The sequence below is a fragment of the Clytia hemisphaerica genome, unplaced genomic scaffold, assembly GCF_902728285.1.
Source record: "Clytia hemisphaerica strain Z4C2 unplaced genomic scaffold, Clytia hemisphaerica genome assembly, whole genome shotgun sequence".
NCBI classification, from domain to species: Eukaryota; Metazoa; Cnidaria; class Hydrozoa; order Leptothecata; family Clytiidae; genus Clytia; species Clytia hemisphaerica.
Genome location: NW_027103334.1, coordinates 937,547 through 960,095, shown reverse-complemented (window position 1 = coordinate 960,095; position 22,549 = coordinate 937,547). Strand labels below are relative to the sequence as shown.

Sequence of the window (22,549 nt, the reverse complement as noted above, 5' to 3'; positions counted from 1 at the left end):
TCTACTATTTTAGTGTTTTTGTTTGTGTCCCTACATGGGAACTCATGGAGGTAGCCCATTTTCCCTACAATCCGTGCCATAATATATTTGCACTTTTGGCTAATTTACCATTTTTCGAAAATTGAAGTTCGAGCGAGAATGTCAATTTTAGGCCCTCAACTTGATTTCATCGATTATTTCGATCTGGGAGGGATTTATTGGTTTCTAGGCTATATTTCAAGCCCTACTGGACCATTTTTGAACTTTTGGATCCTCAGATCGTAAGGTCCTAAGTCTTAAGTCTAGCGTTAAAACTCAGAGTTAAAACTCTACCCTTCGAACCTACTTTAGAGCACTTACAAATCGATTGTGGTTTCAAAACACCCCGGTGAATTTCCCTTTTGTGCCAAGTATTTTGTCCCTGGTTGTAGTACCCCCCCCCCCTCCCAGGGCAGTGAGTATCACATTTTATGAATATACATTGTGAATCGCGGTTTACATGTTTTTTTATAAGAGCATCCAAAATTTTTGAAGACTTTGGATGTTCTTAACTTTTTGATTTTTAAGCCTTAAGTTACTCAACCCTTTAAGTGCCCATGTCGTATATACCAGACATGGGCTATGTAGGAGGGTGAAACCCTCCTGTAATGCCCAGTTTGAGTTAGAAATCGTCATTTTTGGTCTAACTCGTAGGAATTTGATTAGGCTTCATGGTCAAGCAAAAAAAAAATAATAGTGAGTCTTTCCAGCGAGATTTTAAGCCAAAAATAATTTCTCTCTCTGAAAAAACTTTTTCGGCCATCCACCAAATTAAATTCCCGCCAAAATATTTTCCTTTAACCTATGTTTTTTTTATGGCTGGGTATTTGAATTCCATTGTTTTCGAGCCATAAAATTCAGTGGGGATGGAAAAAATAGCACGCAAGATTCTAAAGATTTTTCAGTCAGTGACGATTTTTTTTCTGATTATTTTCAGTAGGGGCAAAAATTGGAGTACAATTTTCCACTGGGGACGATATTTTGACCAATTTTTTTCAGTGGGAAGGGGTCCCAGTGGGTTTGTGAGAAGAGAAGGGGGTGTATTGTTGAATGAAATGCGCGATAAAATTTTGATCAATTTCAGAAGAGCGCGCCGAGTTAGCTTTATCTCTAACCCGCCCTTAAAAGGGCGGTGCATATGCCGCCTCCTGGTTAAGAATATTTCTTTAAGTTCAGGGGGTAAAAGCAGATAGAGTCTTAGTAATTTCGTTTTCTTTTATACATTTTTAAGATACTCAATCATGACGTTCTAAATTTGATAATCAATAATAAAATTAATATTCAGTACCAAATAATTCAATTTTTCCACAGTTTTTACAATTTTTGAAAGAATCTTACTTGCTAAATGCGTCGTTTTTTGGACCCCCGGTTTTGTCGACAACGAAAACATAAACAAAGCGTCCACTTTCTCCCCCTCCATTTTAGCAAAAAAGTTTAGAAATTCAAAGCCCACTGGTTGTAAGAATCAAGCTCCTACCAAGAATTCAAACTTAGTAAGTTTTTACCACTTTCTCTTTCGTTTTTGTTTTACAGCAATAACCAACAAACACCTGTAAGAATATAAGACCCTTATTCACTTTAGCAGAGCTTCATGTTTGTCTTCATGTTCCCTTCTTAAAAGACGACATCAATAGGTTGTTTTCCAGAGCCCCAATTTTCATTATCAGGGGATATTCTTCCCCAGTTTTCCAGACGTGAGACGACCCTGTGTCGACGCACCAGACTTTAGGAACACTGGACAGGACAAGCAAAGTCCGGTGTCAGATGAGGTTACTTTTTAACACTGGACAATCTCAACACAGGACTTGATTCCGGTGCATCACCCCAGTGTGCATTATTTTTGAAACAGACATGTCTTGTTTTTCCGGAAGTTAGAGAAAAATTAACACCTGACTAAAGGTTTCCGGTGTGGCTGAGGGATACTTTTTGGCACCAGACACAGTCTAAGCTGAAACTCCTACCGTCAACTGCTCTAACTTGGCTAGCCTGGCCTGGGAATCCAAGCTCATAATTTTAGAAAAAACAAAAAATACCTCACCTCACAAAGTTCTAAAATTATAGAGCTTGGTGCAGGTAGATTAGTCTGACACAGAATGTTATAAACAGTCTGTGTGTGAACCCTTGTTGACAGAGTTTCTGAACTTTGGAAACCCAGGCAAACACACATAATCAACTTACCATAAAACTCCTCCACAATCTATAAAGACTTTCAAAGCTACTAAAAAACAAATAAAAACATCAGCCACATGTATTTTAGACTTCCAGCCAACAGCCATTTTGTTTTGAAATGAATCTATGTGTTCATTTTCATTTGTTTTCCTTTTTTCTGCATAGTCAGCTTTTTCCATAAATTATGCGCGCTCATTGAAATAATCAAAATGCGCGCGAAAGTACTGCTAAGTAATACGCCGACAGCTGGCCAATCAGGCCGAACCTGCATTGCAGGGAAAAATATCCCTGCAGGCGAGTTACCTGCGCCAAGCGTTAAACCAGCAGCAAAAATATCATAAACTAGACTGTGAAAAAAGTTTAACGCTTGGATTCCCAGGCTATAACTTGGCTTGGGACGATTGGTCGAAACATGGGACCGGTTGATATCTGGTCTATATTTTCACTTACTGTTAAATCTCTTTGACAACAAATTTGTTTTGATAACTCCACCAAGTTTATCAATCATACTTCTTCGTTCCTCTTATAGAGTCAGTATAGAGTGCACAGACACTCACGTGTGTTTAGGGATTTTTTTCATTATTTCGATTTAAAAGCCTACTCGGTGCTTAATTAAAAAAGCAATGAAATTTGTGTTAATTTTTGGCCTGTTAATTTCAAGGCCGTTGAATACTTGCCTAGTACTATTTGTGTAATATAATAATTGGATTAAATAAAGAATCACAAAATCAAAAAACTCTTTCTATTTCTATGAATTAATCCAAAGGGTATATCATACGTATGGGTGGGTATAAAATACGTAGTGGCAATTTGACTAAAAATCCAAGTGTCATCAAGCAAATGAAAGAATAAACACCGGCTAGTTCGAAACGCAGGTCACAAGTCACAGGTCGCAGGTCACAGGTCAGTGATGACAGGTTGACTCTAATCAATGTCATTGCAGAGGAAAATATTTGGAAAACACAAAGAATTATCAAAAACATAATTCGCAAGCAATTTCATCCATATAAAACCATTTTCAAACATCAAAATTTAACCATGTGCTTTTATCGATCTTTCGCAGTTTGCGCCGTGTATAACGCAGACCAGAAAATTTAAAACCATATTATACGTATAACAGGTATATTACATATTGTAATGTTTATAATGTTATATATGATGGTTACATATAATTAAACTCATCGCTCTAAAACTACCTTCTCAGAGAACTCACGAGCTTCTGATTGGTGTAATTTTATATCCAGCCATATTGTTATCATCACATTCGGTATGCTAAATATTTTTGGTGTTTTTCTCTTGTAAGACATGATATTTTGTGATTCTGTCAACATTTTTGTCAAAAATTGTCATTAAGTCATTAAAATAACAATTGAATGATTAATTAGTTTCATCCTTCTAAAACTACTCTCTTAGGGACCTCACAAGCTTCTGACTGGTGCCGTTTTATATCCATTCACACCATCCACATAACATTCTGTATTATAAATATTTTTCGTGTTTTTCTCTTTTCTTGCATCAGATTTTATGATTCTGTTAATATTTTTGTAAGTAAGTGTCACTAGGTTGTTATTTTATTCAATTGTCATTTTATAATATCTAAATAACATGTATTACTTTTTTGTAATTTAATGCGTTATGTATTGATGTTATGTTATTATCTTTTTTCCGGTCTGCACTTTATTGACCTGTGACCTGCGTTTCGAACTAGCCGGAATAAACACAGTTAAATTATATTGATGTTAAATCCAGTCAGTTTTTTTTTAATGTCCTCTGGTTTTGGTAAATCCAAGTGTAAATCAGGTTTTTTAACTTTGTCTCAATAACTCGGGATTATATACAGTGTGTTTTTTTTTTCAAAATTCATGGATAAGTTTATTCTGGTCTTTAAATTATATCTGCCTACTCTGGAATTTCAAGGAGCCTTTATAGGGGGTACCAAATTTTGCCAAAAAACTGGAGGGGTGGGGATATAGGGGGGGGGGATCGAATAAAAAAGTGGAATTTAGAAATTTTGGTCTATTGTTGGCTTGTAACTGTATTTGTACATTTTAAGAGAAGAAATTTTGGTGAGAAAAAATTTTGGCAAATGAACTAATTTGTCAATTTTGGTGCAATTTCGCGAGAATTTATTTTGCTTGGAGAACAACCCATTTTTACTCAATATTGTAGCTGAAAAAAGGGTATTTAGGAGGAATAGAGACTAAATTGAATTTGGCAAGAATTTATTTTTGCGAATGACCTATAAATTTAAATTTTGCGGAAAGAAATTTTGACCAACTTGGTGAAATTTTTAGACAATTTGCCAAATCCACCAAAATTTCTTTCTGCCAAAATTTCTTCCCTTAAATGTAATCTTTGTTCATTTTTCTGCACTAAAACTATAAAAATTATACTCACAAACAACATCCCTTTGCCAGATGGAACAAAATTAATAAAGACACTGCCATCATTTTTTTTTGACGTCAAATTTTTTTTGGAGATAGACGCTTTTGTGGAACTCAAAATTTTCCTGCAGAATCTCAACAAAAAATCAACAAATTTTCATTAAAATTCACTAATATTTCGGGTTTTTCCCGCTTGGGAGCTGTGCCACGATGTCATCCAAGCCAGACGACGGAGCTGATCGGCTGCTGGTCTGTACACCACAACACTGCACTATTGATATTTGCTCTATTGATCAAGATAAAGAACGGCTGACTTGTGTTAAATGCAAGCGAAGCGTTCACTATAGATGTACAATGCTTCCAGCATACCAAATTCAACAATTTATTGACAAGTCCAAAAGTACCCACTACCGTTACACTTGCCAAAACTGCGTCGAAGTTAAACCAGCACTCCGCACCCTCATCCCAGCTAGACGACCCCAATCATCCCTCAAACTTGAACAGGAGGTTGAGAGCCTAAGAAGAGAGCTAGAAGCATGTAAGGGGATTCTGAAACAGAACGAGGTTGACAGAGTTACAATGGTATCTCAAGAGAAAGAGCTTACAACTCTAAAAGAAAAACTTAACAAAGATCCTGGTTTCCATACTATCGAGTATGTTGAACAAAAATTCTAAGAAAAACTCGAATCACTAAAACCATCCATTAAAGAGATGATCCAACAAACAATCAAATCAGAATGCAAATTACTTACAGAGAAAACATACGCATCTGTGACCTCTTCCAACGTCACCAATCTTGTCACACCAAATCAAGAATCACTGAAGGAAGCCATTAAAGATGCATGGCGTGAGAAGGGTGCAGAAGAAGATGATAAAAGAAAGCGTGCACCAAATGTTATTGTTCATGGTCTACCAGAAAAGAACGATGAAGAGGACAAAGCTTGGGCATCGGACTTCATCAAGGATACTCATGCACGAGCTGACATACAGCTTGTTAGAAGGTTGGGAGTATCAAAGGAAAATAAGAAGCGTCCCTTGTTAATCTCACTCAAAGACGGAACGGAAAAGTGGAGTGTTATTGGAAACTTGACAAGTCTTAAAGGACTTCAAAACTACAAAGGAATCAGTGTCACTGAAGACCTGACACCCACACAAAGGAGAAAATATAAAGAACTATCAGATAAAGCAAAGAAACTAAACTCCGAAAAGCAATCTCAATCAGAAATTTATCGAGTAAGAGGAGATTCAAAAAACGGTTTCGAAGTAAAGAAGCTGAGAATCACAAAACAACAATAAAAACAAATCAAAACAAACAAGCACCGAATATCAACGAAAGAAAACCCACCATAAGAACAATTCCTGAATTAAGAATCCTATACACCAATGCAGATCAATTTACGCAAGTAAAGAAACGAGAGTTGAACAGAATACAAACCGATGAAAAGCCGCACTTAATTACAATTTGTGAAGTTAAACCAAAACATGGTAAAGTATGGACAATGCAAGAATACGACGAAATGAAAGAATATAAAGTCGTTAGCTCCACTAATATTGATAACAAAAAAGGTTGAGGAATCGTCATACTGGCACACTCAACCATTGACCATCTTGTTGCTGACATGTAGAGTCCAGTTGATTTTGAAGAAACTTGTATTATTGAGATTCGTCTGGCAAAACAAGAAAAACTTGTGTTTGCATGTATATACAGAAGTCCTACGAAACAAGCTGACTCGGATAACAACAATTCTATGTTGAATAGTTTGCTGAAGACATTGAGTCAGGACAAGAGGTACTCTCACAAATGTTTTGTTGGAGATTTCAACCTACCGACGATAAATTGGGAAAGCTGGACCTCACCCCACATTGAGGATAGTAAAGAAGAAAAATTCCTAGATGCACTACGTGATTCATTTCTTTACCAACATGTAAAAGAATCAACAAGATGTAGAGGAATGGACGAGCCGTCTCTAGTAGACCTCATCCTAACCAGCGAATATAACCAAATCAATAACCTCAAATACCTCAGTCCACTAGGACTGGGTGACCACAGTGTACTCGTCTTCGACTTCAAATGTCGTGCCGAACAGAAGCCAAGTTGCCAGAAATATGCCTACAGTTCAGCTGATTTCCAGGAGATGCGATACTTTCTTGAGGCCAAAAAATGGACTCAAAATTTCATCGCAAAATTGTACGATAAGACCGTATGTGAGCTCTGGGAACATTTCAAAGGGGATCTTGCCGATTTGAGAAACAGATTCGTGCCTTTAAAAGAAGTTGGAAATTCTTATTGGAAGTGTAAAGGAATTGTTCCTTTGGGAGAAGAAATTTGTAAAGAAATCAGAAATAAGAAGCGACTGCATAGGAAGTGGGTCAATTCTTCAGACACGGAAAAAGTCTTCAATACAACACAATATGTCTCATCACGTAACCGAGTCAACCAGAGTCAACAGCATGATCAGGCGAGTGCGTAGAAGTTATGAACGCAACCATCAGTAGATCAGCAAAGAATAACCCAAAACGTTTCTGGTCACACGTTAGAAATCAACTGAAATCAACTAGCCGCGTGGCATCTCTACTGGAGTCCGAAGATGACAAGAAATCGTTAAAGCATGAAGATGTGGAGAAAGCCAATATTCTGCAGAAGCAATTTTGCAGTGTATTTACACATGAACCTGAGGGAGAACTACCTCCATTTGAGAAGAAAACAGAATCGATGATTAATATTCTTGAAGTTTCCCAAGAAACAGTAATAAAACAGATCAAACAGCTAGATGCAAATAAATCGTTCGGACCTGATGAGCTACATCCGTCAATGCTGAAAGAACTGATTGACTTTGTAGCAGAACCATTGAAGATCATTATGAACAAGACATTAGAAGAGAGCGTTCTGCCCGAAGACTGGAAGATGGCACATGTCACACCAATATACAAAAACAAGGGTGCACACAATCTGGCAATAAACTACAGACCTGTCAGCCTGACATCGATAATATGCAAAATGATGGAGTCAGTATTACGTAAAGTAATGATTGATCACCTTGTTTGAGAGAATCTTCTCTCAGACAAGCAATATGGCTTCATTGGCAAAAGATCAACAGTTACGCAACTACTATATTATATCGACCTTTGCTGCGAATCAATGTCAGAAGGAAAAGTAGTTGACTGTGTCTACTTTGATTTTGCAAAAGCGTTTGATACAGTTCCTCACAGGAGGTTGATAAAGAAACTGGAATGTTACGGGATCAGCGGAAACCTGTTAAAATGGATTATAGCGTTTTTATCAGACCGCAAGCAACTAGTCAAGGTTAACTCAGCTAAATCAACTACTGACCATGTCATAAGTGGAATTCCTCAAGGAAGCGTACTTGGGCCTCTGCTCTTTGTTATCTACATAAACGATTTGCCAGAAAAGGTAGCCAGAAAAGGTAGTCTCCGATGCATTTCTCTTTGCCGACGATACAAAGATAGTGAAAATAATCAATTCTATTAGAGACTCTCTAGTTGTTCAAAAAGATATCTGTGAATTGGAAAAGTGGTCCCGAGATTGGTTACTAAAGTTTCATCCTGACAAATGCCATGTCTTGACTATAGGTAAATTTGCTAATATTAAGCATGCACACAGATACCAACTTGGAGGTAACGAACTTGAACATGTTTTTGAAGAAAAAGACCTAGGCATCTTGATTGACTCTGAATTATCTTTTGAGGAACATATCTCTAGACAAGTCAATAAAGCGAATTCTATCTTAGGAGTCATCCAAAGAAGCTTTAGTGACCTGAGTCCTTCGGCATTTTGCACATTGTATACGACCTTTGTCAGACCGCATCTAGAATATGCACAATCAGTATGGCAGCCGAAATTACGCCGCAGCTTTAATCTGATTGAAGGGGTCCAAAGACGGGCAACAAGACTGATTCCGCAGTATCGTAATCTCCACTATGAGGAGCGTTTACAAAGACTCAAGCTTCCATCTCTTGAGTTTAGAAGACTTTTCTGCGATATGGTCCAAATGTATAAGCATATCCATTTTTATGATCCAAAAACAACTCGTCCAGCCAGATCTCACGATCACGAATTCGTTCCAAACTTTGCTGCTGATGGTCTTCGAGGAGCGCAAACAAAGTCATTCTACTATAGAACAATCCCTACATGGAATGCATTGCCACGATTTGTCGTCGAGTCGACCTCCATTCACGTGTTTAAACAAAACCTTAATGAAGCGTGGAAAAGACACAAACTTAGATATTTAACAAATTAGAATTGTAATCAAACCGGTTCGTAGAGGCCCACCTCGGGCCTGTGAACTTGTATACTGTATAATAATAATAATCATGACTTTAGATGTAGGATGCATTACCATTTTGAATCCAGAAATTAGGGGCAAAAATATTACATAATAACCCCAAAAAATTATGTAATCTTAGCAACCAATAAATATAAACAACTTGTATATCAAAATAATCTGCCATAGCTAAATGCTATCACATGAGTAGGTTGGGGACTAGACAAAATTTCAATAAACTTTATTTTTTATGTATTTTGACCCGTGTTTACAGATAATTTATTTAGCATATTATTAGGTGAAATCAAAATTGAAGCATTGGGTCCAATGTCAAATACGCAGACCTGAAAACTTGATGTATGTGCACTTAGTGCAAGATAAATTTTGAAGTTAAATCCAAATTTTTTAAAAAATGTTTTTGTTAATATATTACAAAACAGGAAAAAAAGAAATGGATGTTAATGTGGATCAACATTTATTTCTTTTTTTCCTGTTTTGCAATATATGTGAGAATTTAAAGAATTTTCTTTCAACAAAATATATAAAAAAACGAAACTTAACAAATAGATTTGGTTTGTTTTTAACTTTTAGATTTTGAATGTCTTCCCAAAATGTGGAAACTGTTATCATTGATGAAAACACTAAAGTAGTTGGACTGATACAAGATGTTGGACAAATAATAAATGCAGGTCAAGAGGTTATCACTGTGAACCAACCAGCACAGTCCAATATTATTGATACCAATGGACAACCTTACCACATAAATACAGTTCCAACAAATTTGATTCAAACTGCAGTAAATCAACCAGTCAATCAAACTCACATTGTACAATGTCTTAATTTGAGTACAGTTTCAACACAGACTGATAATACCATAATATCTTACTTGCCTCCCAACCAAATCCATCTAAACACAGCACAACATTTGACTAAACCCATTGGAAACCTTCAAGTTGTTAATTCAACAACAAACAGCAATAACATTGTTTTACATAATGCGGCAATCAGTGCACCACATCAAACTTTACCATTACAATCAATTGGACAGGTATGGATTGTTTGGAATAAAAGTGTATACATTTTAATCGAAATTGTAAGAAAACTAATACTGCTCTATGTAAACTTTTCACTGAGAGAAACTTTAAAACAGTAAAATGTTAAGACGCATAGCCCTTTATAACACGTTTCTGAAAAACCTGGTAAAATTATTTGTCTTTCAGAAAGCTACCTGCCTCTGTTTGAATAAATTTATAACATACTTTGAATTCCAAGGTAAACGAATTCATAGTGAAACGTGTTCTAACTCAAAGAAATATTTCATTCATCTCGTTTAGCCTCAGAATTTTTCCAATATGGTTCTTGTCCAGAACCCAACAACAGTTGTGGATACAGTAGTTGAAAGCCAACAAACATCTAAACCAAGCCAACCAGAACCTCCGACAGTAGTTGAGCATCAAAGTGTAGAAACAGAAATTCTAACATCTCCACCGGTTGAGAATCCGAAAACGAAAACTCCTCCCACATACTTCTGTGTTGGTACTTTGGAAGAAGTTGAGGAAAGAATACGTAAACATTCAGAAGAAACCTTTTCACATTTTGTTGTGGCTAAAAAGACAAAGTCTTTTGGATCACCAGGTTTGTTTTCTTATCGTTATATTCCTATTTTTTCTTTTATTCTTGATAACTTTTACTTTTACAGCCTCGTTATAATAATTTGATCACGCAGTAGCCTAGTTAACTAAGTCTGTCTTCACAAGGCTAGGCACGGCTTATGGTATTATAGCGTTTTCGCCGCTTTAAGAATTTTTTTACATTTAGGGATTTTAAATTTGCTTTAGAATAAGTCATTCAGTCACAACTTACCATCAGATTTATGCTGGTGACTGAGTCAAACTAGCTTAGATTTCTAGGCTAATCACACGTTTTTTAAAGTTATGGACATGAAATAAGACAAAGCAATAAATGGAAAAATTTCTTCACTGTTTTTCAATTTGTTTCAGGAACAAAAGTTTCCACCATTTTTTTCTGAGAAAATAACAACTGACAGGTTTTCAATTATTACTTTCATCCTTAAATTCTAAATTAATTCTAAAAAATGCTCTCTTATTTTGCTAAAATTGAAAAAAAATTAATAGATTTTCTGCTAAAAATGTTTTCAAGTTACAACAGGTTACAGTTATTTCAGTGTGTCACTTCAAGACTGCCTATCACTATCAGCAAGGAAATCTTTGATCTACTTAACATTGTTTTTGCAAAGATCTCCAATCTTTCTACCTTTGCCTGCGTATCTGATAAACACCATTCCATTTACAATACCAGTACATGAGAGCACAATGTATGAGGAAACTAAAATGAGTGCTCTCGTCCTATCACTTTTGGTAAGTTCGGTTAAAAAATAACAAGCACCCCATTGGACGAAGCAGAGTAGAAAAGTTAAAAAATAGGTTTTAGCCAGTCCTGTTATATCACGGTCTGTTGATGAAAGCTGTCTGGAGTTTTGTTGGTGTTTTCGTAATTTAACGATGGATCGATAGTAAAAAAATATGGAAACTAAAATAAAGGAGGTATCGACTGCTGCCATACAAAATCGTAATATTTGACGTTGCTTGAAGATGGTGCTACCCAAGCCGGTAATTATTCCTTGAGTGATGGTTGGTAAAATGTAAACAGTAGAAATGACGTAATATCTCGTCCTTGTTATTTCCACTCTCCCATTGAACATCTTCATAAAGTGTACTCTGAGATATCGATCAAAAGCCAAAAACAGAGTCATAGTATTAGTAATATAGCTAGTGACAAGACCAGCTGTGTATAAGATTTTTCTCTGTATGCAACTCATTTTGTCGACAGCTAACAATGTTGTAGCATAGACCATCAAAGACATTATAGCAGTAAATATGTATAAAATGGACATAAGGAACAATATCTTGAAGGCGAATTTCTTGTGCATCCTTCTTGACCACATAATGTAAAGAATAAAACCATTTATGGCAATTATGACAACAGCTTGTAAGAATAAAATTGTTGAAAATAGTTCCCGAGTTGGTGAATCGAGAGATTCGAAAGATGTAATGCTACAATTCATCTCTTTTATTTTTCAATAGCTGTATAGCTTAGACTTTATGGTGATCAGTTCCATCAACTACTGTTGTGTTTGCAAGTTTGTCTTTCGTTATCCCTGGAAGTTAACAATAATGAATATTATACAACTCGATCTAAAGTATATCTTGAAAAAAACGAACGATACTGTTAAAAGAAGACTAGTTAAAAACCCTTGGTTTAAGTTCTCGCTTGCTGTTGCGAAAAGGTGTAAAATGATTTTGCAAAAGATATGAATTTGAACGGGTTTTATCTGTGTAACTTGATGATGTTAGTTAAGAAACAAAGTGTTGAATTATGAGAATTTAAAATCTCACTTTGGCTCTGTCCTAAAGTGTAAGAAATGAACAAATTTTTGAAACAAAAAGCCAAATATAAAACCTACCTTCATATCACACGTCTGCAGGTGCATTTATTTAAATTGATATTTTTTCTAATTAATTGAAATTTTCAGAAACCCCTTAAATGAAAAATAGAAAGTAAAATAGACGGTTGTTATGTTAATTTAAATTAGTCTAGTTTTGCAAAACATCCTTTGGATTAAATGTAAATAGATTTTAGTGCAATTACTTTTTCTAAACTCGTCTTCTTTTCAAATAGATTCACATTGGTTGCATACAGGCTTAAGGTGAACTTTTGCATTTTATAGGTGAACCCTAGTCAAAAAGAATTTTTGTTGAAGTTACGAATTTGCATAATTGAGTTGGCAAAACAAAAAATCTAGATCTTTTACAAGTACTAGTAAATTATTTGTTTTAACAGCATTAAATAGCAGGGGGGGTCAACATTTATAATACCAACCCATAGCCCAAAAACCTGACTTTTGACCTTTTGAGCTAAGTTAACACCACCACCCCAAAATTGGTATCGATACCAACTTAGAAATCATAATTTTCAGAAAAAGGGGGGACCCACCCCCTTATTTTGGTATCGATACCAGCTTGAAAATCATAATTTTCAGAAAAAGGGGGGACCCACCCCCTTATTTTGGTATCGATACCAGCTTGAAAATCATATTTTCAGAAAAAGGGGGGACCCACCCCCTTAATTTGGTATCGATACCAACATGACTTTTTGAATTTGACAAAATATCATGGGACCCACCCCCTAATTTAGTACCAATACCAATTTGACAAATTTGAGTTTAAAGCTTTTTAAAGGGGACCCACCCCCTCCCATACAAACAGGCTACTAAGAGAAACTTCAAAAAAACTCATTTTTGAAATACTCTTATTTCTTCAACGCAACACAAAAAATGTCATATGCTAAAATATAAAATGACTGGAAACTGATAATATAATAAAAACAAACCCAATGAAGCTAGCAAAATCAATCTGAATTAATATTATCTGAATATAGTAATTGATGTGCAAAAACAAGGAGAAGAAGCAACAAAACAAGAAGCTATTATTAGTACCGTGAGATTGAGTAACTTGCATCAGTGGAGGCTAACATGCATAGCCCTCAAATGAAAGACCTGGCTGGTCATTAAAATACAACTACGCAGCTCCGCTCGCAGCTCTACTCTACCATTTTTGTTTTGATTTAATTTTGCATTTTAATGATCAGCCAGGTCTTTCATTTGAGGGCTATTCATGTTAGCCTCCACTGATGCAAGTTACCCAATCTCACGGTACATAATTTTAGAACAGAATAGATTCACTCATTACCAAATGCTATCACAGAAAAAATGTTTTTGCTTCAGGCTTGATCAAAAATAAAACTTGAAAATATCGAAAATGTTGTTTGTTTTTAATGATTTTTTGAAATTTCGACATGGAAAAAAAGTCAGTTTTTTGGAAATAACTTTGGAACTACTTTTTCAAATTTAATGTATGATAGCTCATAATTCAAGTTAAAGTATCCTCTATACAATAAAAAAAGAATAAACAAAAAATTTAAATCCTGAAGCTCACAATATCTCGACAAAGTTGTATACTTTTGTTGGTGCACCTGGTATACCGTTTAGAGGGGTGATAAAGGTTGAAAAGTCGAAAATTTTCGTGTTTATTTGTTAAAGTTTCTTTTTTGTTGTTGAAATTGATATCAGTTTAAAAAACTTTTGTCTTCAAATTACCCCACCCCCTCTTATTCCATCCCCCCCCCCCCGCTTATTAGAATTTAGAAAATTTTCCTACCCCTTGCTTATTCGGACCCCCCCCCCGTCTATTCGGGAGACAAGAGTAGGTTTGCAATTTTAGCGCTTTTATCGAGACCTCTTTCAAATGTGAACATGAAATGTTGACCATAGTTTGGAAATGTGATTTAGAGGTTTTTGGGCATACATTTGTTTGATAAAACTTTTACAGTATACCCCTGGTTGTTAGAACGCAGGTTTGGGGACCCCGAAACGTAGGTCTTTTTAAAATCAAATTACGAAGCCCAGTGGTAATACAGAGAGAAACTATGAACATATTTTTATTTTCCCTCAAAATTACAACCCAATGGATGTAAAATTTTTGATTTTTATAAAATATTTCAAGATTTTCGATGATACAAAGGCTGAAAATTTAAAAAATTTTTGAGATGACAATTTTGATTTAACGGCTTCATATTTAAGTTACTGAAAACCAATTTCTTTTGAAAAGTGTTCCATTCATGTGTGTAAGTCAAGCTGGTAGAAACAGAGTTCCAAGATTTTTTGTTGTTAATCATTTTTGAATTTTAGGTTTTATCAATGCCCAAAATACTGGTTGACCTTTTAAATGCTATATCTTTTACTCGTCTTCTAAAGTCATATATGAATCTGCATTTTCAGAAAGGCATTGGGCGTAGAAAGTTTCCCATATCCCATTTTCATGACTTATTTTCAATATCCAAGGAGTTAGAGTGAGGCAATTTTTATCTAATTTTGATGCTGTAATATTTCTTTCAGACGCAAATATTTTATTTTGAATCTGTCTAAAGCCATCAAAAACATAGTCATTTTTTAGTATAACCATCATTCTTTAAAAAAAAACAAAAATCGTCTGATTCTGACTAATCTAAAGGTCCTCATTTTAATAACGACCTACATTTTGTTCCCGCTTTTGGGACCATATCCTGTACCATTAAAATTAGTTTTAACGAAAATAAAATGTAATAAATCCTTTTTTTTTTATCTAGTTGTAGCGATTGATATCAACACCAAGTTTCGTGTACATTGGCAGTCACGTGATTTAACCAGTACAGAAGAATGTGCAGTACAAATCCCTTATGAGGGAACGCCCTTTGTTTACATCGGTGAGAAAGCCTACATGTGCCATCTTGGAAGAAATAAAGCCACCAAAAATAAAGAAATGAATGTAAGCGTATTTTTGATAAAGATTAGTTCCATCTTTCAACCTGACATAAACAAAACCATTAAAATAATAGCCTGACTATCAGTGACTATACAGAAAAAACATAAAAACTTTGAAAAGAGTCATGGTTTTTTTTATTGGTTTATTGGAACAACTTAAAATTTTCTCAAAACTTGGATTCTCTAAAATTTCTATGATTGCCAAGACAGTTAAAACACAAACACAATTAACAAATTTACTTCTTCCATTAGGACCCTGATGGCCAAGCACCTAAGAAACATCGCTCGCGTCTCACCAAAAAGCAAGGTTGCGCTGCAAAGATCTTTGTCAAACAAATTGCAAAATTTCCTGAATTCACTGTAAGTATTTTTTTAATTTAGACTCAAAATTTCTTCCCTGGAAAATTCATTTGTATCTGTGATAACCTGTTTTTTCACTTCCTTAAACACACCCTTCTCGCAGACCCGTTGGGAACCTCCCACACACCCCTTCCAAAATATTGTCCTAATAGTGGAAAATTATCTCCAATTTTCACCCCTCTGAAAAGAATCAAATAAATAAATCCCTATTGAATTTTCTGCCTTGCAAAACAATGGAATTGAAATCCGCACAGCCAAATAAAACATAAGAATATCAATTATTCCCATCGAGTTTCGGTTCGTTATTTTTATTCCTACTTGCTGGAAAATCCTACCAGGTCTGTGAGATGAAGAAGTTTGAACAAGCTTTTCCAGACTTGTTAACTAAAATACACCGTTTAGTAGTGTCGACTGCGCAAGCGTCCAAACAATTTTCCATTGTTTTGACCTTAGCGACCGCAGGATACTTCACTGTTTTCCGTAAAAAAAACGGTTGGTAAAATTCCGGTTCTCGTAAGGAAACCCAGCAGAGAAACAGTAGGTAAAGAACTCCTTTTAATCATAACTTCTTTTTCCCTGGATGAATTTTTGTGAAATTTTCAGGAGAGATCCATAAGATTATCATTGATATCATGTTCAAATATCTAAATCATTCTCTTTAAAGGAAAGAAAAAAATTGACAATGTTTACATTCCTCTATCCTTCCACAGTACTAAATTGCACATTTTTACCTACCGCCTTTACGGTGGAACACGCAGGAACACGGTGGAGATAGCGAGACTCTTAAACGGTGTATAATCATGTTGGTAAAGTGAAAAAAGAGATGTTTCTAAATTTTTGTTCTTTAGATTCCCAACAATACCGAATACCTAAGGACGCAAATGTCACAAAAACTAAGGAAAGCTTTGAGTATCAATGGTGGTCATTTAGTTCACATGATCAACTATATTGGAACTTTACCAGATATATCGGAACATTCAAACCATCCTATTGGGGAGGTGAGAGAAATAATTTTCTGTATTGAACGTGGTCTATGCATGACAGGAAAATAGAAAATTAGAAAGATATTAGTCTAAAAAGTTTCATACCAAGGTTTTTGACCAGTAGAGAAAATTTCATTTTTCTCATTTTCCATTTTCTTAATAACTTTTCAATTTTATAAAAACCTTTGTCCTTTCAGATTATTTAACTCGAAGATATCTTACCAACGATGTATACATAACTTTTAAATATAGCACAAATGGGTAAGGAGAAAGTCTCCACATACTTTTGAGACAGAATTTTATTTTAAATCTACTTTTTATTTAGGACACGCCTCTTCGTGAGCCTATTGATCCAATTATTCGTGAGAAGATCATCGAGTTTTCATGGAAGTTCGGTGAAGGTGTTTTACCAACACAAATCAAAAACGCTTTGGAAAATTATGTGCTAAACGAACTCTTCAAAGGTGTGATAATTCTTTTCTTCGCTTTTGTTTTAAAGAATCATCGCCTGTTTGAATAAAAATTTATAAATTTTTAATGACCGGTCTAGAAAGGAATCTCTTTGGTTTTGTGCTCTATAACTATATAACCGATTATTTTTAGCTTGAAGATGTGAAGAGTGGCTACGTACGGCTTAATTTTAAATGATTCCAATATGTACCCTCTGGGCTATTAACCCAGAATCGATCCACTTTCCAAAAAAAACTTCGAATACATTTTAGGCCCCGTTTGACTTACTTACTTGCTTACTGTAATATGGCTTACAAACACCTAAAATGGACGTTATCTGTAAATAGACCATCGATATTTATTTTCTTCCAGATAAAACACCACCATCAAAGCAACGCAGACGTTTTTATCCAAGTGAAAAAGACATTTCAAATTATATCTACAAAGCCAAACTACTAAGCAAGATCAGTCTTCACGAGATCAACATTATGAGTAACCAAATCAAAAAATTAAAACTAGATTTCCCTGATCTGTTCATATTTTTCGACTTGGAGATCGATGGCGTCAATGCGGATCCAAACACATTTAGTGAAGACATTGCATTGAAATATTCCACAGCTACCATTTTGAATGAGAATCGTATCACGTTTAGTTGTCAAAGCCCGAATCAACAACGTTTGTTGAAAATGTACGGCAAACAAGTTATTCTGATTGAAATTAGCTGTGAAGCCAATACTCCATTTCCTCTCTATGGTTTGTTTGTACCCACTAACGTAGATTATCAGCTAGTCTATCTGTTCATGGTTCAATCGAGGAATATTAAATGTATTCGAGATGGTTTTAGAAGTATTATTGAATGGAACCCAGACTGGAAGCCAAAGTTTCTTTGTGTTGACCACATGAAAGATACGCATTGGAAACATCTAAGTGTGTTTGAAGAGTTTCTCCCAGGTAATTTTCAAGTTTCTTTATACTGAAACGAAATTGAGTGACATTTTATACTGACAAGGTCTATATGTATGTCTCAAAAAACCTACACTTGACTGATTGTTCTTAAAAAGACTTGTAACGGAATCGTGTCTTCCGTATTTTCCATTTCAGTGACGTCGATATTACGTAGCTGCCAAAACTTTGCATTCTTAGTCGAAGAGAAATGGACGTAACCATAAAATAGGATATTGTGTTACTCTAGTTTTTAGTCTATCCTGGTTTCGTAAAGGCGGTAAAAGTTGAATTGTCTACTGTGCCCTACCATGCTTGAGTGTTAGCGTTCTTCTATAATATCATTTTATTTTTCGTGCGTTTTCAGAATGTAATTTTTACATCAATGATGATTCACGACGCAAAGCATGGACCACGTGGCTGAAAAATCCTTTCAATTCGTCGTCTGTTTACGGTGATACCAGTGTAAGTTCAACAAATCATAACGCTAAGTACCTTAAGTGGATGAATTTTCGCGTGTACTAATTTTCGCGAGACGAGAATTTAAAGATTTCGCGTGGATTAAATTTCGCGATTCAAGGGTCTTTAAAATTCTCGCGTGGATTAAATTTGGCGAAAATGGCCTTCTTTATTTAATTTCGCGACTATATAAATTGTAACTAGAAAAGAGATGTGTGTTTTTTAATCGAACGGCAGACAAAGTCACTCAAAAGCTTTCAAAAAACTTCAAAGAAAGTACTTTTAGGAGGTTACTAGAGTTTATAATTGAAATGAAGAGTTGGACTCGTAATATAGTAATTTGATTTCGCGAACTTTTATTTTCTCGATTGTAAAATTCCAAATGATTTTGCGTGGACTAATTTTCGCGAAAATGGCCAAAATTAGCGAAAACCGCGAAAATTAATCCACGCGAAAATTTATCCATTTAAGGTAACAAAGATATTTGTCTTCCTTCTCTAATTTGTCCTACCTGTTGGTATTCCATGTGCAGATGGGCTTCTGCCCCTCCCTTTATATGTTTACCCCTCTTGTAACTACCTAAGAAAACCGTCATTTTTAATATCTTTGCAAAGGCAAATTTTTTATAAAGATTTCTTAAATTATTATTAATGCAAGCCCTTTCTAACAATTCTAGTCAAAACTAAAAAAGTTGAAGTAAACAGCCCTTAGTGTACATTAACGCAAAGAATAATTTGGAGTGGGGAATACCAAATTCGCAACAAAAAAATCGAATAAGAACGCTTTTTCTATTTTGATCTCTTACACATTTCCAGGTGTTACTCGAGAATTTGAACTCCATTGCGAGCTCTTATACGGAAGAAACGTTGAACAAAGCTGCGCAAGATTTGGAAGATAGTGAAGTGTGGAAATTATCAGAGATGTTACGCGAATGGTTCTCTTCTGAATGGCTGGCTGAGGCTAAGGTAAAAACACAAGAACGGGTCTTACTAAATTATTGAGTATTTCGTCTTAATATTTTAACAATTTTCACAATTTTCATTGAAATGTTCTCCAGATTCATCAAAATTTATCTTGAAAAAACAATTTTTGCATGTTAAAAAATCGAAAATTTCTCTGTTGCCTAACGATGGCGGACAACATCAAATTTTTACAGAAATCTTTCAATTATGGAGCAGCAGGTTACTCTTTAAAAATAATGCTGTGAAAGCAAATCATAAGCAATATACTTAAATCATGTCCTTAAAGCACTAAACCAAATTCTAAAGCTGTTAGAGAGCACGGAAAAGGATCTTGTTTATTCATTTTTATTTCATAGCGATGGGTGGTTGGCTATCGCAACGAGGAATACATGAATATGCTTCACCTTGACGACACGCGATTGGATGATCTTCAACCAATCAGAGAGGAGCATTTCAATTGTATCAAATCTAAAAAGATTTATGATTTCGTTCGTGAATACGTCACAACTCTCATGCCACAGTATTACCAAAGGTTAGTTCTATTTCTTTATCTTCTTACTTTAATTCGTGATATGCACCATTGCAATGTTTTGACTGATTTTACTTCACTTACAACCAATCAGACGTCGAGTCCGTGATGTAATGTCAGAAGACATTGCAATGTATTCCACGGACCCAACAGCTGATTGGTTGTAAGTGACGTTTTGACTGATTTTACGTCACTTACAACCAATCAGACGTTGAGTCCGTGATGTAATGTCAGAAGACATTACAATGGTGCATGTCATGAATTCGTCTATTGTATGGTCATCGCTTGCTCACTAAAAGGTTATAAAAAGTCTGATGATTTTCGTGCATACGGACAGCGTGAATCTTTAAGCTCCAAAAAGTTACGCACGTTTATTCTATCTATGTTTCCAACGTAACGAGCACTTTTGACATAGAGAAGACTTGTTATGTGGAAAAGCTTACAGAAATGAGAAGAACAGTTAGAATTGACAGTATTATATTGAATATGAATTCTCATTAGAATTAGCTATGGCGGAATGGCGGATGATTGCTTTCTTGCCGTTAGTTTGGATGCCAGAATCACAGACTCACTTTCATATTTTGTGTTTCATTCACATTTCAGTTATATCGAGAAGAACATTTTCGACTATCGCAAACAATGTTTAACTCCAGTTAAAAGTCCATCTCCAACGTCTCTGTACCTTCTCAATAAACCTGCTTGTGTAGCAAGACATTTGAACGAACAAATACAGCGAGCCGGATCGATGGAGTACACCGTTAGTCAGGTGCAGCCTGGACAATTCATTGTTCAAGAGAAAAAAGAGGCTAGTGCTTCTTACTCTGTATCGTTTGGTGATGAATTGAACTTTCCATCATGCGGTTGTATTGATTGGTTGAAATATAAACTACCTTGTGTTCATTTTGTGGCTATTTTCCATGGATTCCAAGGCTGGGAAACTTTAAGTTCGCTTTACATCGACAGCCCCCTGTTCACGTTAGATTTCGATTGTTTCGATAAGGAGCAAGTTGAACAGAATCTTTTCATTAGCATCCAAGCACCATCTCATGCTACTCACAAACAGAAAGGACTCGCAAGTAAGAAAATCGAGCAAGAAATTATAGTAGAAGATACTACAAATCTCTCTGTAAACAAATTGTTACCACTTGTCATGCCTCCAAAACAGGTCGTGTTACCTTTACCGGTTGTTAACAGAACTACCATCGAATTTCTGGCGAACCGGAATGTAATAGTGCGTGATGGTGATCAATCAACACAAACGACATCTCCAGAAACACAACAATCGGGAGAAACGCAAAATAAACTTAGCGAGGATAAAGGAGAAGGAGCTATTTTGAACACATGTGAAAATGTTTGCCAAGAACTAACAAATGTGATAAAAAAAGTCGACGATAGAGACATGTTACAGAAAGTGAAACTAGATTTACAATTTGTCTTGAATGATGTTGATTTGGAACTCTCAAAGATGCCAACAGATGAACAACCCAATATTGGTGAAAAACGAAAAATCAACGATTCTACTGGACCGATTAAAGCTGGAAATGAGCCAGAAGCTAAGAAAAAGATACCAGACGAAGAGAGGCCCTCTATTGACACAGTTGAGACCTCGAATACATCTCCTGAATCTGAAGTTTGGTTGGATGATCCCGAACTTGACATTAAATTGTACAGGCACCACCAAGAATTGATTTTAAACAACGATATCTTATCAATGGATATCATCCGGTGCGTACAAAAGATACTACGTCATCAATTCCATGACGTGACTGGATTCGCTGATCCAGAGTTGTTAGAAGCGCTAAATCCGACTGAAATTTTCGGTTCAGACAAGAAAGTCTTGCAATTACATCGAGTCGAAGGACATTGGGCAACATCAGCTCGTATTGGTCGAAACATTCATATCTTTTGTTGTACAGTAAGCTCAAAAGCTTCAATCATACAACAAGTTTTGAAAACGATAAACGAAAGTGGGATAGGGGATAATATATTATTTATTGAACGCCCTGAAGAAAACCCGGATGAACACATGAGGAACTGTTGTTTGCATTCTATTGCATACTGTGTCTCATTTGCTTTTGATATCGAGGCGAGAAATATGATTTTCAACGAAGGAGAAATGAGATCACATTTATCAGAATGTCTTGAGGATATGTGTTTTTCAATGTTTCCTTCAAAACTGATTAAATGAGAGATTGGGATGGACTACTATTCCCAATATTTAGCCTTAAAGCGTCAACTGCACATTATTTGGACTGCGATAGGTAAGTAGTAACCGGGCTAATTAAGAGCATCTTTCGTGTTTCTACACTTTTCTACAAATTCAATCAGTTGTATATTCTGGCCCGACCGAACCTTAAATTTGCATAACCGGAGTTAAAACAAATTAATTCTCGACTGCCAATTTTTAATAACTCGATGACTGTTTCTTAGTTTTCATAGCCTTCTACAATTTTTTACACCGACCAACCCACTTTTTTAGAAGCTTAGTCCGTGAAATGATAAATAAACTTGCCCACACCTTACAAATACCTTTCATCTTCAAAGATACACGAAGTTTAGCTACCGGTTCAGTCACATAGGGGTGCCAATAATTGCTTCTCCATTCATTTTGAAGCTATTTCAAATTTCCTT

At 35.5% G+C, this 22,549-nt stretch overlaps 1 protein-coding gene across 1 annotated transcript; it reads left to right on the top strand.

Annotated features, from left to right (window-relative positions):
* The first annotated feature begins 1,447 nt into the window (after positions 1–1,447).
* On the top strand, positions 1,448–22,548 carry LOC136816906 (uncharacterized). The gene is made up of 12 exons (XM_067073245.1): positions 1,448–1,511; positions 9,446–9,902; positions 10,189–10,489; positions 15,059–15,237; positions 15,486–15,593; positions 16,442–16,591; positions 16,902–17,040; positions 17,399–17,977; positions 18,336–18,433; positions 19,243–19,392; positions 19,746–19,921; positions 20,522–22,548. The coding sequence occupies exons 2-12, from the start codon at positions 9,453–9,455 to the stop codon at positions 22,104–22,106; spliced, it is 3,915 nt and encodes a 1,304-aa protein (XP_066929346.1). The 5' UTR covers positions 1,448–1,511; positions 9,446–9,452; the 3' UTR covers positions 22,107–22,548.
* The last annotated feature ends 1 nt before the right edge of the window (position 22,549 follows it).

What these genes read in the sequence shown, in the direction of transcription:
- LOC136816906 (XM_067073245.1), top strand. Translation starts at nt 9,453, where the DNA reads ATGTCTTCCCAAAATGTGGAAACTGTTATCATTGATGAAAACACTAAA. An exon ending in AATGGCTGGCTGAGGCTAAG is followed by an intron (nt 19,393 to 19,745) that starts GTAAAAACACAA and finishes TTTATTTCATAG; the next exon opens with CGATGGGTGGTTGGCTATCG. An exon ending in ATGCCACAGTATTACCAAAG is followed by an intron (nt 19,922 to 20,521) that starts GTTAGTTCTATT and finishes TTCACATTTCAG; the next exon opens with TTATATCGAGAAGAACATTT.